This window comes from Aythya marila (assembly GCF_965140915.1).
Source record: "Aythya marila genome assembly, chromosome: 1".
NCBI lineage: Eukaryota > Metazoa > Chordata > Aves > Anseriformes > Anatidae > Aythya > Aythya marila.
Window position 1 is genome coordinate 166,229,589 of NC_139042.1, and position 14,863 is coordinate 166,244,451.

The 14,863-nt window shown below is 36.8% G+C and overlaps 1 protein-coding gene across 7 annotated transcripts in view; it reads right to left on the bottom strand.

Annotated features, from left to right (window-relative positions):
* The window catches only part of NAV3 (neuron navigator 3), a 413,781-nt gene that overhangs the window by 69,141 nt on the left and 329,777 nt on the right, over positions 1-14,863 (bottom strand). For all 7 annotated transcript variants that reach the window (XM_082761391.1, XM_082761390.1, XM_082761389.1 and 4 more), the window contains one exon: positions 640-778. In XM_082761391.1, coding sequence (XP_082617517.1) covers positions 640-778 — 139 coding nt within the window. The remainder of the gene's footprint in view (positions 1-639; positions 779-14,863) is intronic.

Genomic DNA, 14,863 nt, shown 5'->3' on the forward strand with positions numbered 1-14,863 from the left:
GAAGCTCTACAAAATATGGACTCCCTACTTCTGGCTTTTATCTCCCAGTGGAGAAAATAGAAATAGGGAAAGAACATTACAGCCTAGGCAGTTTGTCTCTGATATGTGTCAGATCATGAAAAATGAAAACTATTTCACTTTACGTTGTGCTGTCTGTTGCAAAAGATACTCATTCCAAATGCAATGAAGTGAGTTGAAATGCACTCAACACAGATTCAGTAATGATGTGGGGTTTTTTGGTGCTAAGGTGCACTAGGGACTCTCCCAGGACAGGCAGGGCAGGGTCTTGCCAGCTGGGGCCCATCCTACAGCTTTCATGGGTGGGACAAGCCCTGCCTGGCTAGATCCTGCCCTGTCTGCCCTCAGCAAGGGAGCAGGGCAGGCCAGGGAAACTGGGACATCAGCCCACAGGTTAGGGTTGGTCCCTACTCAGAGCTTCTCACCTATAACTGTAATAGAGGAACTTATAAAATATGAGTACTTCATTTGCTTTGGAATATTGTTTCTAAAGCTTTTTTTTTTTTTTTTTTTTTTTCCCCTCTCTCTCTCTCTTTTTCGTCTTTTCTCCCTCTTACTTTTTTCCTGTCATCCCACATGCTTGTGTGTTGTTGCAAGAAATGGCAATGGAAAGCTACTTACCTGGGCATGGGCATTCTTTCTTGAAGAGGCAGTTATATTGGAATAAGAGCTGACAGATGAGGTGGTGTTCAAATCATCTGTGCTGAGGTTGTCAAGAGTGTCACTGAGGCCACTACTTACTGAGCTGCTGTCATCCCAACTGCAGAGAAAGAAGCACATCTACTTTACGTACTGTGTATCAATAGGAAGAAAGTGTCTCAAAATCTATAGACACAATTATTTATTCTTCGAGAGGTTAACCAGAAAATTTTCAGTACTATTTCCCAATGTATGGTGAATATTAGTTTTCAGACTTTTAAATTAATTATTCACTCACAATTAATGAAAGACCCAGTTGTCTTTTAAAAATTTAACATCAGCTCTAAGCAAGCAGTAGAGTAAGTCATTAAAAATGTTGTTTCATGCTTCATTGCAATCACATTCAGTACACTGGCAGGGAAATCCATTAAACCTACCTGGTATTGCTAGCCAAAGCATTATTAATAGGTTGGAAAACACCTGATGGATTTCCAGGCTACAGAAAAATAAAAGGAGCATTTCTTCTGCAGCCTAATCAACTGTCAGTAGGAAGCCAGTATTTCCAAAAGTTTTATTTTCTTGTCTTAAGCCTTTGTCTCATGGGTGCAATGTCATCAAAATAGGATCCCTGACAATACAGTCACCAGGGTTGACAGAGAACACGTTATACATCTCTCAAGAAACACAGGCTGTCAACTCTTCTGCTTTGGCAGATTGAGGCAGAGATGTAAATGAGAGAAAAGCTACTTTTACAGAAATGTCATCTACCTAGTCTCACAAAAGTATTGTTTTTTTCCATGGAAGTTGAAGTTGGTCAGTGTTTCTCCATAGTGTTACATTACGACTATTAGTTTATTGCAATATAAATCATTATAGCACACAAGAAAAAAAACACCTTGTTCTGCTCTAACCTATGTCATGGGCCATCTTTAAGGTCATATTCTGCAATTCCCCCCTTAAATCTAAAATTCAGTCCTACAGTCTGATTACAGCTGCGTACTATTACTACCAGTTGTTCAGAGCAAACCAGGAAAATATCTGTGAATATTGTTTTGTGAGGTTAAATTCACTTGTTCATGTAAGGCCTAACAGCAGTGACAGGGAACTGCATGCTACGAAATGTGTGCTGTGCTGCACCAGAAAGTTCAGTGCACTAGTCTTGTATCATAGCAACTGCAGCAAGCATTACTTTGGTTTTGTGAACGGTAGAAAATCACATTACAAGTCACTCCAGTGACAAGGTAAATGTATTTCAGAGGGCAAGAATTTATTACAGTGCTACGCTTTCCTCTGTTGAGTACAATGACTAGAAATAAATACAACTTCTGCAACATTGCCAGGTAATATACGTTCAAGTTATTTTAAAATGCAATTTCATATCTAACCAATTAGAATATCAAACCTTATAGATTTCCCACATGCACCTAAGAACCCTCTCTCATTTACTAGTTATTTATACCGTCCACATTTTTCACTGTCTAATGTGATATGGAATTTCAGTGATGCTAAATGCCAGATTCAAACAGTATGCACCACAAAAGAATATACCTTGTTATAACTATTAAAACCAAGAACCTTAAAGACCGATAAGAAAATAGATATTTTAAAATGCAGGTTGGTTTTAGAAAAGATAATATGCCTTCATTAATAAAAAAAAAAAGTTAACAATCATAAGCCAGATCCTATGTATTGGGCACTTGCACAAGCAACATGAACTTCTAATGTATGATCATTCATGTTGATTAATACTTGACCATCAGTTTCCTGAGTCTAAGGCCCTGGGAACAAAGATCAACATTTAGTTCTGTTTGCACGTTTGTTCACTATTTTATTTTATATTATTGTTTGCTACTTCATTTGTTCTCATTTTTCTCAGTAAGAAGATTCAGATTTCCTAAATTCTGAAATAGTTCATCTGAGTCATAAAATATAAATATGACATTTGTTCTCTACAACTGAAGTTGCCAGATAAAAATGACTATGCTTACATTCTATTATATCTTCTCTGTTGTGTTTCACACTCATCACACCTCACTCACCAGTGGCTTATTAGCAGGTTCTGGCAACACTCATGGCCATCTTGTAAGATACATAGAAGATTACTTTGACACTTCCACTACTGACCTTTCAGAGCCATCACTATATTTGTCTGTAATTATTTCTCTGATGATAAGTGGTCAGAATTTTTCTAAATTTGAGGGCTTTCATCCCCCCCAGATTTCTAATAATTTATATATTTAATACAAATGTATGATAATACAGTATGCCTGTAAAAATAAGAATATCCCAAATTGCTTTCTTTTCTGTATGTCACTTTTCTAAGGACTATTAGAGGGACTGATTCTTACTTGACACAATCTTTTAAATTGTCCTTTTGATAACATACAGTAAAAAATGAAAGCTACAACAAAACATATCATGAAGCAATGAAGATCATTGTACTGTGCTTACTTTAGTGCATTGTCCTGAGTCATTTTAATGTGGCCATGCAGTTAAATCTCTTTGCTTTTGTCACACACCATTTCCACCTTTACAGACCTCTTTTCCCATCTCTAGATAGTTTAGTTGCTATCAGATAAGTTAATATATTTTCTGAATAATGAAGATGCTTCATTTATAATTTGTAACACCACATGCATATTAATTTCTCCGTTAAGCTAAAAAATCTGGTAAAATTATACGTGCATCACCTTGAGACTGAAAACCCATTCTTGGTAGTCTTCAGCAAATTCTCATCAAAACAATACTGACATTATTTATTGTCAGTATACCTAAGGGACTTAACATAGGCTTTTAATATACTGGCTAAGATTTGTCTTTCACTTACTTGTCTCTTTTTCATGCACCCTACACTGTTTATGACAAGTAAGGCTGTTCACTGCTGTTTATTAATGGCTGATGCCATTTCCCTTCATCAAAACACATTTTAGCTACTTAGAACTTTGGCAAAACCTGTTTTTTGTTATTGTCGGGTATTAGCCTTGGGTCGATTTCTTTAAAAAAAAGTTGTCAGCAAATGCAGTTTTGCTATCTAGGAGACTAAGGCTAAGAGAAAAATGTCTTGTTTGACAAGTTCTGGAAATCTTTTCTTTGAGAAACCCTTGGATCTCAAGAGGAACTGGAGAAGAGCCTTGAAATTTAGCAAGCCATAATCTTCACATCAAGGATGTACCTTTTGCTGTTCCTGTGAGGAATCATCTCAAATCTGGCTAATTTATAAATCTCTTCAAAATCACTCTTTGAATATGCCTGGCAGACACTTTTCAGTATTTTTTCAGCTAATAGCCCAAAGCCTCTACTCCACCTATACACGTGGCAGCTCAGCTCAGCTCAGCTTACCTCAACCTGCTGTGAGCTGCTGAGGTCCAGGGTTCTAATCAGCAAACTGAGAGCAAGCCAGTAATCCAGCAGCCACTACTCTCATTGTGAATGCATGTAACAGTTTATGATAACATAACCACATCCTATTTTTTGTTCTCTAGAAATGCTTCTTTAATTTAGTGCTCATAAGAGGTCCGCTCTGTGAACTCAAAATCCAATTTTCACACACTGAAGTACATGAACCAAATAAAGAATATTTTATATGGGATAAGACACTATTTTACACAACAGGTGGATAAGCAACAGATCTCCAGGGCAAAGAAGCAATGACACAATCCAGAAAATACTTTCTTTTACCCTACATAATGAAGACCCGCAGAAACCTGCAACAATTTTTTCTGGATGTTTTCAGTGATAGCTGAAAGTACAGAATGCAATTAGGTAGGAGATGAATACTGAAGGTAAATGATAAGAAGAAGTAGTACTAACAAACTGTTAGCTCCATGGGTACATAAAACTATTCTCCTTTTACAGTATTTGTTGTAGAAAATCAAAGCAGTCTCTTAATTGCAGACAAGACACGGTGGAGGGCACAACCACAATGACTGTTCCTTTCACCCTTCCCGTTTCTATTTTCAGCACTTTCCTTAAAATTGCCTGCTCAAAGAAGTCCACCATAATGACAAGCTGAGTCAATGCCTGGAATTTATTTCAACAGTGGCATATTTCATTAATGTTTGAGATTGCCTCCAGTCAAAGTGGCCTTCGTGTGCAAATAAAAGAGCTTTTCACAAGCAGATCATCAGACATATGAAGGCAGAAAGACTCCAATCAATGTGCTATCAAGTTTGCTAGAAAAGTCTAGTTGCTTCAGTGCACCTTTGGCACAGTTTGACAAGTTGCTCACATTTTTTCTTTGGTTCATTACAGATTTTTGCAAGCAGATGCAGGAGGTGCTGCTTGCTGAATAAAGCTCTACAAAACAAAACCCCTTTCTCTTAAAGCATTCATTTAAGCCAAAAAAATGTTCTCTCTAGGGAGGTTTGTAACTCTGAATTAAAAATAACACTTTATTAGTCACGTGCTTTGTACTGCATATGAAGGACTTTAGAGCACAATACTAGACCTAAGATCCTGGCATGTCTTCCTTAAGAATGAGAAATCCTTAGTCACATACTTGCTAATGCAAGAGGAATTCACATAACCTCGGAGACCTATGTAGAGGCCATAATATATGGATATGGGGTCCAGGGACTTTGAACAAACACATTTAGCAAAACTACTTCTACTTGATTTTTAGAGCCACTCTGTGCTTTCAAAATGTGGCAGAAGGCCTTTAAACACTTCTAAATTGTTCGTTGTCATAGTGGGTATAAGTAAAACAGTGCCCACGTGTATTTCTTCAGTTAGGGGAAATGATCTTAGAGGATAAATCAAAGATCTGAGATTGTGATAGAAAGGTAAAACTCAGGAATAAAAGGAAACTTAACTCCTGAGTTTAGAGTGTTTCCATTTGTGTGTTTGAGGATCTATGAATCCCCACTAAGAGAGATCAAGGATGAGCAACAGAGTTGCTCATGAAAAGAGTACAACACTGTATAAGAGAGACATAGATCTACTGGAAAGTCCAGTGGACGACACCAAAGATGATGAAGTGACTGGAGCATCTCTTCTATAAGGAAAGGATGAGAGAGCTGGGACTGTTCAGTCTGGAGAAAGGGAGGCTCAGGGGGCATCTTACCAATGTGTACAGATTTCTGAATAAAGGGTGAAAAGGGGAAAGGTCTGGGTTCTTCTCAGCTGTGTTCAGCAACAGGACAAAAGACAATGGGCACAAAATGGAACACAAGAAGTTCCCTCAATATCAGGAAATATTTTTTTACGTGAAGGTGCCAGATCACTGGCACAGGTTGTCTTGAGAAGTTATGGAGTCTTCTTCCTTGAAGATCTTCATAAGACACCTTGACAGCATCCTGTAAGCCTGCTCTAGGTGGCCCTGCTTGCACATGGGGTTGGATCAGGTTACCTCCAGAGGACCCTTCCAATCTCAGACATCCTGTGATTTTGTGATTCTGTGAGCGGTAAGGTGTTATACCCTTTCTTTGGCTACACACAGCCGACTGATTTAAATGACTGCAACCTAAGATGACGGAGGTCTCCATGCCTCTCTCTGAGAGCCACTGGATGGTTCTACACAATAATTCATACAAACAGCATAGGTATGATAAATGAAATATGAACAATTGCTTTCATTTGTATAGCCTACTTCTGTATTTGCCAAATGGGCTGCTAGTACACTGTTCCACTGCAGCATCTGGGATCAGGACACATTCACTTAAACTGGATAGTTATTTAAATTAGACAATAGTGCCCTAAAAACAAACAAACAAACAAACAAACAAAAAAGGCAAAATCCCCAAATCTAGCCACCTGTGGGGCGAATGGCTACCTATAGTGTAAGAAGATCTGTGTAACTGATGCTCAAGGTATCTACATTGCATGTGACTTAAGGAATCAAAGGTTGGCATTTACATCACTAATTAGTCAGATACATACAATGGGTAAGTAGAAAAGTCTGAAAGTATATGAACGATATGACTTAACCCAGATGTCCAGAGAAAAAAACTTGAACTTAGTACATCTTTCCTTACCCTACCTGTACAAGTTTAGCCTTGCAAAAGGAAGACAGAACTCATTTACCACCAGTCCATGCCATACACTTAAATTCATAAAGCAGGGGAAAAAAAATGCATAAATCAGCCTCCACAACACAGAGTCGCATGTTGCTTTTCTACCACATACCAGAAAAATGGATATTAACATGCAGTCCAGGCTGCTGCCATGAACCATAATTCTTTCTGATGCCCATATTTCAACCCATTTCAGGAGAGTAAGGCAAGATTCAGCCTAAAATAAGGATTTTATATCTACTCCCTTAATAGACTTTTGAGAACAGAAATGATCTCTTAGCTCATTAAGAAGAAAAGATAAGAAAATAATTGGACTGTTTTACTCAAAGCAGTTCCTCACTAGCATGCCAATATATCAGCTGGCAAACTTTCTCATTCAAAGTTCAATTCATCATGAATTAATCCATTTTAAATCTTTTACTGTGAGCTCAGCTGTTCATTATTCATAAAATAGCTACACTGACCCTTCACTGACAGATTCAAGATGGCACAGAGTTCATAAAATCAATACTTTGTTTCAAGCCACAGGCTGCCAGAGCAAAAACCCAGGCCCTGAATCAAACTAGAAACTTACTGGAGCTATAAATTTCATTATAGCTATTCTATCTTCATAGCTAAAAAAAAAAAATAATAAAAAAATTTTTAAAAAATGTAGTCAGTTGGACTCATACTTCACTGCCTTTTCCTCAGCAAGTGTAATGCATTACCTGCCATATCCAAACATGGTAACCACTGAAGCATTAATCCTGAATTACTTTGGGTTCAATGATAGAAAATAGTGTCATGTTCCTTTCAAAATGCATTTATTTAGCATATTCTAAGGAAAATTGTTTACAATTAGAAAGAATAAAAATGCATTTATGGATCTGCTTTCATGCAGCATCACTTAGGGAGGATTTTTATTTCACGTTCAAAAAAATTCTAGAAGATACAGTCAGAAAATTCTATCCCACCATAGCCCAAGAGCACAATTTGAGCAAAATGCATTTTTTTTTGCAAGGTCAGTGTATTTCCATATTTCTTCTTCCAAGCATTTAATAAGTGCTATAAGAACTAATTTGGTTTTAAAGCCTGCAGGAAGAAAAATGAATTGATGGAAGATTTATATTTCTCAGGATAATTATATATACCTTGTAGAACCCACAACTCAGGACCTGAATAAGTGCCAGAAACATTGATGGTTTGTACTTATTTCTGAATACAATGCTTAATATGACATGATAGGGACAGCAGAAAATCATTAACTAGTTCCAAATTCATAACACAATGTATCAACAAAGGAACTTTGCAAAATGGAATTTAGGCAAGTATTACTGCAATAAAATAATAAATATCCAACTTAAAAAAAATAATAATAATAAAAGAGAGATTTTTTTTCCTGGAATGTACAGTCTTCTTTTTATTTTTTTCTTTTTCTTTTTTTTCCTTTTTTGTTTTCATGGGGCAGATAAACAGCATCCATTTTTAATTACATTTCAAACAGCTTATGGAAAATAGTAATATAGGGCCGAAGCAAGATGTAAGGAAATAATTCTAACAAGAACTGTTGACAATATCATAACAAACGAAGGGAGGAAAGCTTTTGATGGTTTTATCTTTCCACTGCTGTTTGTTGTGCTTTTAATACACTGTTTGGATCCAAGATATATTTAAATTTTTAAAATGCAGATTCAGACAAGTTAATTAACATCAGTTGAATGGACATAAATAAACAATTTACAGTGTCTTTGTGGTTCTTCAGAAAATATAAAAGCAACTTTATTCCTTGCTACCTAGTCAAGAAGTAAAAATGTCGTTCTTCACTTTGTATATGGTCACTTTGCATCCCCCCCAAAAATTAAGAGAAATGAAATCCCACAAGCATAAAGAAATATCTCATGGGATCCATATTAGTATGTGAAGGAAAATCATATTGAAACCTTAAACACCCTGAGACACGCCCAATTTGCCATTCACCTTTGTAAACTGCCAGTCACAGGTTCAGCTGGGTGAGAAAGAAAGCACTGAGAAAAAAATCAAACATCTTTACTGAACCTTGTCTTTAAAGTACATGAGGAAACCAAACAGATCCTCCTGATAATTGTTCAGAGGATTTACTCTTCCCAATAATTATTTGGCTGATGTTAAAGTCCTGATTTACCGGTAACCTCCTCTCTGTGCATAGTCTATCATGTTTATCTCTTAGAACTATCTGTTAGAAGTATCTGCTAGAACTATCTATCCTGGTTTTGCTTATGTGCAGAACAGAGGGATTTATTTTTCTTGTTAATAATTGACTAAATTCAATCTGAAGAAAAAACACACGTAACTATGTTAGCAGAATGACGAGACTTAAATATCTGTTTATTTTTGTCATGATATTCATCCCATAAAACTCCATGAAATATCAACACTTAAAAACAGCAGTTTTATGCAGATTTGCTGTTGGGGCAAATCAAGGTTGTGCATTATTTCTGGCTTGGGACAGGCATTTTTTACCCCACATAGTTCTTTGCAGAGGATGACAAGCATTACATTTTGTTTGTAATTTCTTTCTTTTAAGTAACATCTTAGTGCTGGCCATCTCCTCCCTTTGTCACCTCTGTGCAGCACTCCCTGGTAGTCTGCTTTCCTACTGGCATGAGGAAAGCACAGTTGGAAATGCAGCACTTCTGAAAGCATGGGGTGAATTTTACCTGGAAAGTTGGAAGCAACGGGCACCTTCCTACATTCAATGTAATACAGTGACATTTTGAAAGGGTTTGTTGAGTTAAGCAACAAATTGTAACTGTGGGAAAAGCTTCTAGGTTGATGCCTAAAGGGGCTTTTGATCCACACAAATATTTTCAGATAAGAGGGTAAGCCTATTATCTGAAGCCTAATGGGCTTACATGCTAATAGCCAGAATTATGACAACAATCTGCCTAACAAACAACAAGGAAAGCCAAACACAAAGCTGTTTCTTTTCCTGTTTTTGTTTGTCAAGCCTGTCTCATACTTGTTGCTCTTTTCCTGGGTTTTGCTGAGTAAAGACCCAGATTACTGTATGAAGGAGAAATGGACTTTCTCTTCTTTCTGCATAACCTGATTTTTAGCATTTTAGCAACAAAGACTTAAATGTTCATGCTCTGTGCACATCTGGTTTTCAGGCCCTTGCTCATCACTGCTGGCTGGTCATAACTGCTGGCTGATTTTAATTAAACTTTGCAGAAAACATAACAGCTCAAAACCATTGTAGTTTGTAATTCACATGAAAACAGGCAGCCATATGAAGACAGAGAGAGTAAAAGGCTCTCTAAGAGGAAATGTGCAGTGTGAATTAATTATACCAGATGTGCATGATTCTTCACACAAGGAAAACCAGACTGCTTAAAATTTGCTGTTACCAAAATAAATATATATATATATTATAATATATATGTATATATATATATATTAATATTATATATTAATCCTGTGTAGGCATTTCCTTTTCGTTAATTCTCTTTTTAATAAACTGTTTCATGGAACATTTTTACTCATTTTTGAGATTTAGAGTTTTTTTTTCTCATGATTTTTATTTCTTTCTAGCCTCTTTTTTCTCCATGAAGGTCAGGCTGCTGTGTTCAGAAAACATAGATTCCAGAAGTAAGATTCTTGTTTGCAGATGTTCAGTCATCTCAGCATTTATTTGATATTGTTTCCATTCCCCAATTGTTTAAGACTTTCTCTCTCTGCAGTAAAGAGCTATTAGGGCATCCAGGTTATTGAAATTGGTTAGCTTTAGATAAATTTTATTTGAAGAGTTTAATGTTATCTTTAATTCTGTCACATGCCAGACTTTTGCATCAATTTTAAATATTATTTAGTTGTGCCTCATGTTATATTGTCACCTTTCACATGACCGTTAACAGCAGCCACTGATCCATAATATTTTTTCTGCTCTGAGATCACAGTTGGGATCAATTATATCTCTGAAAATTTCCAAACATACATTTTTTTTTACATATGTGAGTGATACCCAGTATTTGTTGGTCTTTTAACCTCTTAAAAAGTTCCTGTGTCATGTGCTTATCATCTTGCCAATGAGATTAGAGGGAGCTCATTTATGGAACAATTACCTCAGGATTCAACCTAATTTCTATCCAATTTTTAGGAGTCTGGAGAAGAGAGGAAGTGAACTGCAGACCAGGCTTCTGGAATTTGACAGGGCAAAATATCATTGATGTATTTAGATATTTAGAAATTTCTAATCAAAACATATTCGATAAAGTACTGCTATGCTAATAGAAATAGAAACATTTCACAATATTTTAAAAAGCCAGATTAGCTCAATTTTGATTCAGGAACTCATTTTGAAATTTCACTCTGTACTTATATTATATTAGTCAGAAATAGTACATCTTTTTCACTGAGAAAACAGGTATAGTAGGAGACTGCAAAAATTCTTATCATATCTTAGATTTCAGATGTTTCAATTTATCTTACTGATGTTCCAAATCATTATGGAAAATTTCACTTAACGCTGAACAAAACCACCCTTTTCTAAATTCATCTTCAGTGAAATATTTTACCATATACTAGTCATAGGAAAAAAAAAGTATAGATATGAAAATAATGTAGAACATAAGAACAAATGCTAGAAATAAAACTTTAAAAAGATTTTTTTTCTTAAATCAAACATATTTCAATATATCTTTCAACAATTTAAAAGCAAACCAACCAACAAAACAAACAAAAGACACTCAATTTAATGTAAAACAAGAGCCAAAATACCAAAAGTTCCCTTAACAGGAAAGGGCAGTTTTTGATAAAATCTATATAGAAGGGCAACCAACAATAATTGATTGTGATATTTCATGAATCCTAAACTTTTCTGCATCCTTTTTAGTTACAGTGTCATGTAGTACAGTGGCAGATGTTTCCTGGAGGCATTTCTGTATTCTGTATTGTAAACAATTTCCATTTAAAAAATAAGAACCCAAACACTTTGGAAGGTTAAAGTCCTTCTTTTGGATAACAGAATATTTCTCTTGGTTGTTTTCAACCTGAAGTTCAAACAGCCCATTAAAAGCCATCACTCCCTCCTCCTTCTTTCAGCCGAAAAGGTGACGCACTAATGCATCTCACTATGAGTTCTGTCTTTCACATGGACAAAGTACCAAAATTACTGTTATTGCCAGATCGACTGAAAGAGAAAAATGGTACGCATGAATTCATGGTACTCTTGACACAGCTTATCAGCATGGTTTGGATTGTTGGTTTTAAAAAGGGGACCTCTCTCAGTCTCTGCCTTCTAAGCATCTTCAGCAGGAGAAAAATAATTAATGATACTCCTGTAGGTATGTCATAAATACATTATTATTATTAAATTACTGCTTGAGAATATTTACTTCCCTAATGTGTCAGGATCTACTAAGTGTTTAATTAATTTGATTGTAGACATTTCTCAGGGATACTAGGGTGACTAGGATGTGCACTGAGATCAACACCAAGGGGCAGAAAGTGGATTTGGTGATGGAAGAAAATGAGAAGTGGTGATAAAAGCCTTCTGGCTGGCCCTCCACAGCTCACCATAGCTGTATACGTGGTGGCATGGGCAGCTGTGTAAATGGTAGCAGCAGATGCAAACAGTGAATGGAGGAGACTTTGGCACTTGACGTACCTTGTCAACCCACTGGACCATATGTGCCACGCCTAATGCATCTTGCCCAGGACAGAGTTACCTGCAGGGTAACTGCTGGCTGGTCTCCTCCAGCCAGCTCACTTCGCTGCGTAGGACAGAGCACATCAGAGCCACGTTAAAACTCTCTCCAAACTGATAACAACATTGTGGTTGAAATTACAGGGGTTGCAATCAAGACACATCAGTGCAACTTATCCTTGTGATTATGTGAACTTGTAAATAATTTTAGTAATAATAAAAGGAAGATTCCTGTGCATTGTTACCACCCCAAAAAAGCCCAAATAAGTCCAGGAAAGCTATGAAAGTGGGGAAGTGAATCTAAAATTATCAGAAACAAAAAAAAAAAAAAAAAAAAAAAAAGCCAACAAACCAATGCAGACAGAGCTTTTCAGTGCAGTTTTTCCATCTGAAAGAGAGAAAAAAAAATAATGGATGGGCATAAAGCCTGCAGTTCTGCTGGAAACAGAACAAAAAGGACTAGCATCCTCTTTACCTCCTGCTAAGAGAACTGAGAATGAAAATACTCTGTGATGTTGGAGAAATAATTAGAATGCAAGAAAGACATCAAAAGACCAGACAGCAGAAGATTGTGGAAATATGATGTATTGCAGTGAAGAGGGATGCCAACACTCACATCTTGCACAAAAACAGGATGGATGTTACCTACAAAGGTCAGAGCTCTTAACATTAGCAAGGAGCAGAGAATTTGGAGAATCAAATTGCCATGCTGTCTCTACCCTAGGCACAGACAGAAGAGACAAAGTGCACTACAGACAGTGGCATATGGCCTGAAGCAATGAGTGTCTCCCATGTAACTCTAGTAGAGAAAGAGCAGTGTCTTCACACAAGTACTTTGTATGCTTATTTTTCACCTGTATTTGACCTGTTCTCTCCTATTGAACCCAGATTTCAGACAATCTTTGCTCTCTGTTAGACCAGATGAAATTTTCAGAGGCAGGGGATATTAAAGGGCAGAGGCTACTAGAATAGAGAGAAAAGTTTATAGAAGGCTGGAAACTTATTTCTTAAAATCCCCAGCATATACAGTATGTACTGCTACTGATCACAGCTCTTCTAGAGATAATCATTGTGTATATTAGCAACTGTTTTTTTCCCTTATAAGAAGTATTAAATTTCAAGTGTAGGCTCTAAAATTTTAACACCCAGGAAAGGTACAGGTTAACTGGGATAAACACATCACAAAATGGCACAAAATGGTTTAGAAGGAATACAGTAAGGGATAAAGAGACACCTAATATATTTGGTAACAATCACAACCATTGTGCTAATGTATTTTCTTAAAAATATGAGAGATAGGAATAACTATGAGAGGAGTTATTTTTATTCAAGTATTTAATCGTTAACAAATAAACCAAGACTACCATTTTCCCTCGTCCAGAAGAGACCCTTGCCAAAAACACTGCTCCCTTTTCTTGACTACATTGGTTCAGTCACTGCAAAGGCACAGCAGTATCATGGAGGCAGTTCTTCAATCATCTTGATGTTTTGTGACTTTTTCCAAAGAAGTAGAAAAACAGAACAGAGCCAGACCTCTGACCTTCCTCCACTTTTTGCTAGCTCACCAGCTTAATAAAGACACTTGCTCTCTCATCCTTCCTTCAAAGCTCTGCTTTTCAGTTGGCACCTCTTAATGTTTCCATTGCATCTAGCAGAGCAGTTTGAATGATTTGCTGTGAACATCAGGTAGTACTCAAGTAACCCCATTCTAATTTTCTGATCATGAGAAGTTTGGACACAGGTGACTGTTACAAACCTGATCATAAAAATGAATTAAGGATTTATTTTCTATAACTATGTAAAAACTGGAGACTGGAGAGAATGCATACATACTTCTCCAAAGCAAAGTAGCTACAGAATACTCTAAATTCACCAGTTAAGCATGGTATGTGACTTTTCCCTCGCTTGGTACTGGTGATTTTCCCCTGCTGATGGACTTGATTCATGCACTGGAGTAAATATATGCTTGCTTTTGGCCTCAGGTTCTTTCTTCAGAAACACAGGTGTTGAGCCAAAACTTTACTGTAATTAGTGCTTGTGAAGAATAAGACAAGATGGTCCTAAACCAAAGCCTAAATCCAAAGCCAGTTGCAGGAGCCTTCAAATAGACTTTTACAAGGTTAAGATGTCAGCAGCTGCTTCCACATACAGAGAAGAGAAAGTCGACTGCTACAGGTATGTGCAAAAAACATCATGGGATTCCTGCTTCTTATGACAAAAAGGCAGACTCCAACACCCTATTGCTTTTTAAATTCACTTATTCAAGCTTTTTCTTTGAGGAAATGTAAGGTTGTTTTGTCCCTCATTGTATTAAGATATGGCTTGCAGTTGGCCATGGTCTGCCTGTAACACAGCAATGTCTTGGAGCCTCCTGAGACCAAGATGCTGCTTGGCCTCTGCTCTTTTGCTGCAACATTGCTATTAAAAGCATTTGGCATTGTTGAACATGACAGGCTTCTGGCTCAGGCCTCTGGTCATACTCAAATCTGTCAAATGTGATGGCTTACACTTGGGAATTTTGGAGTGTACAACC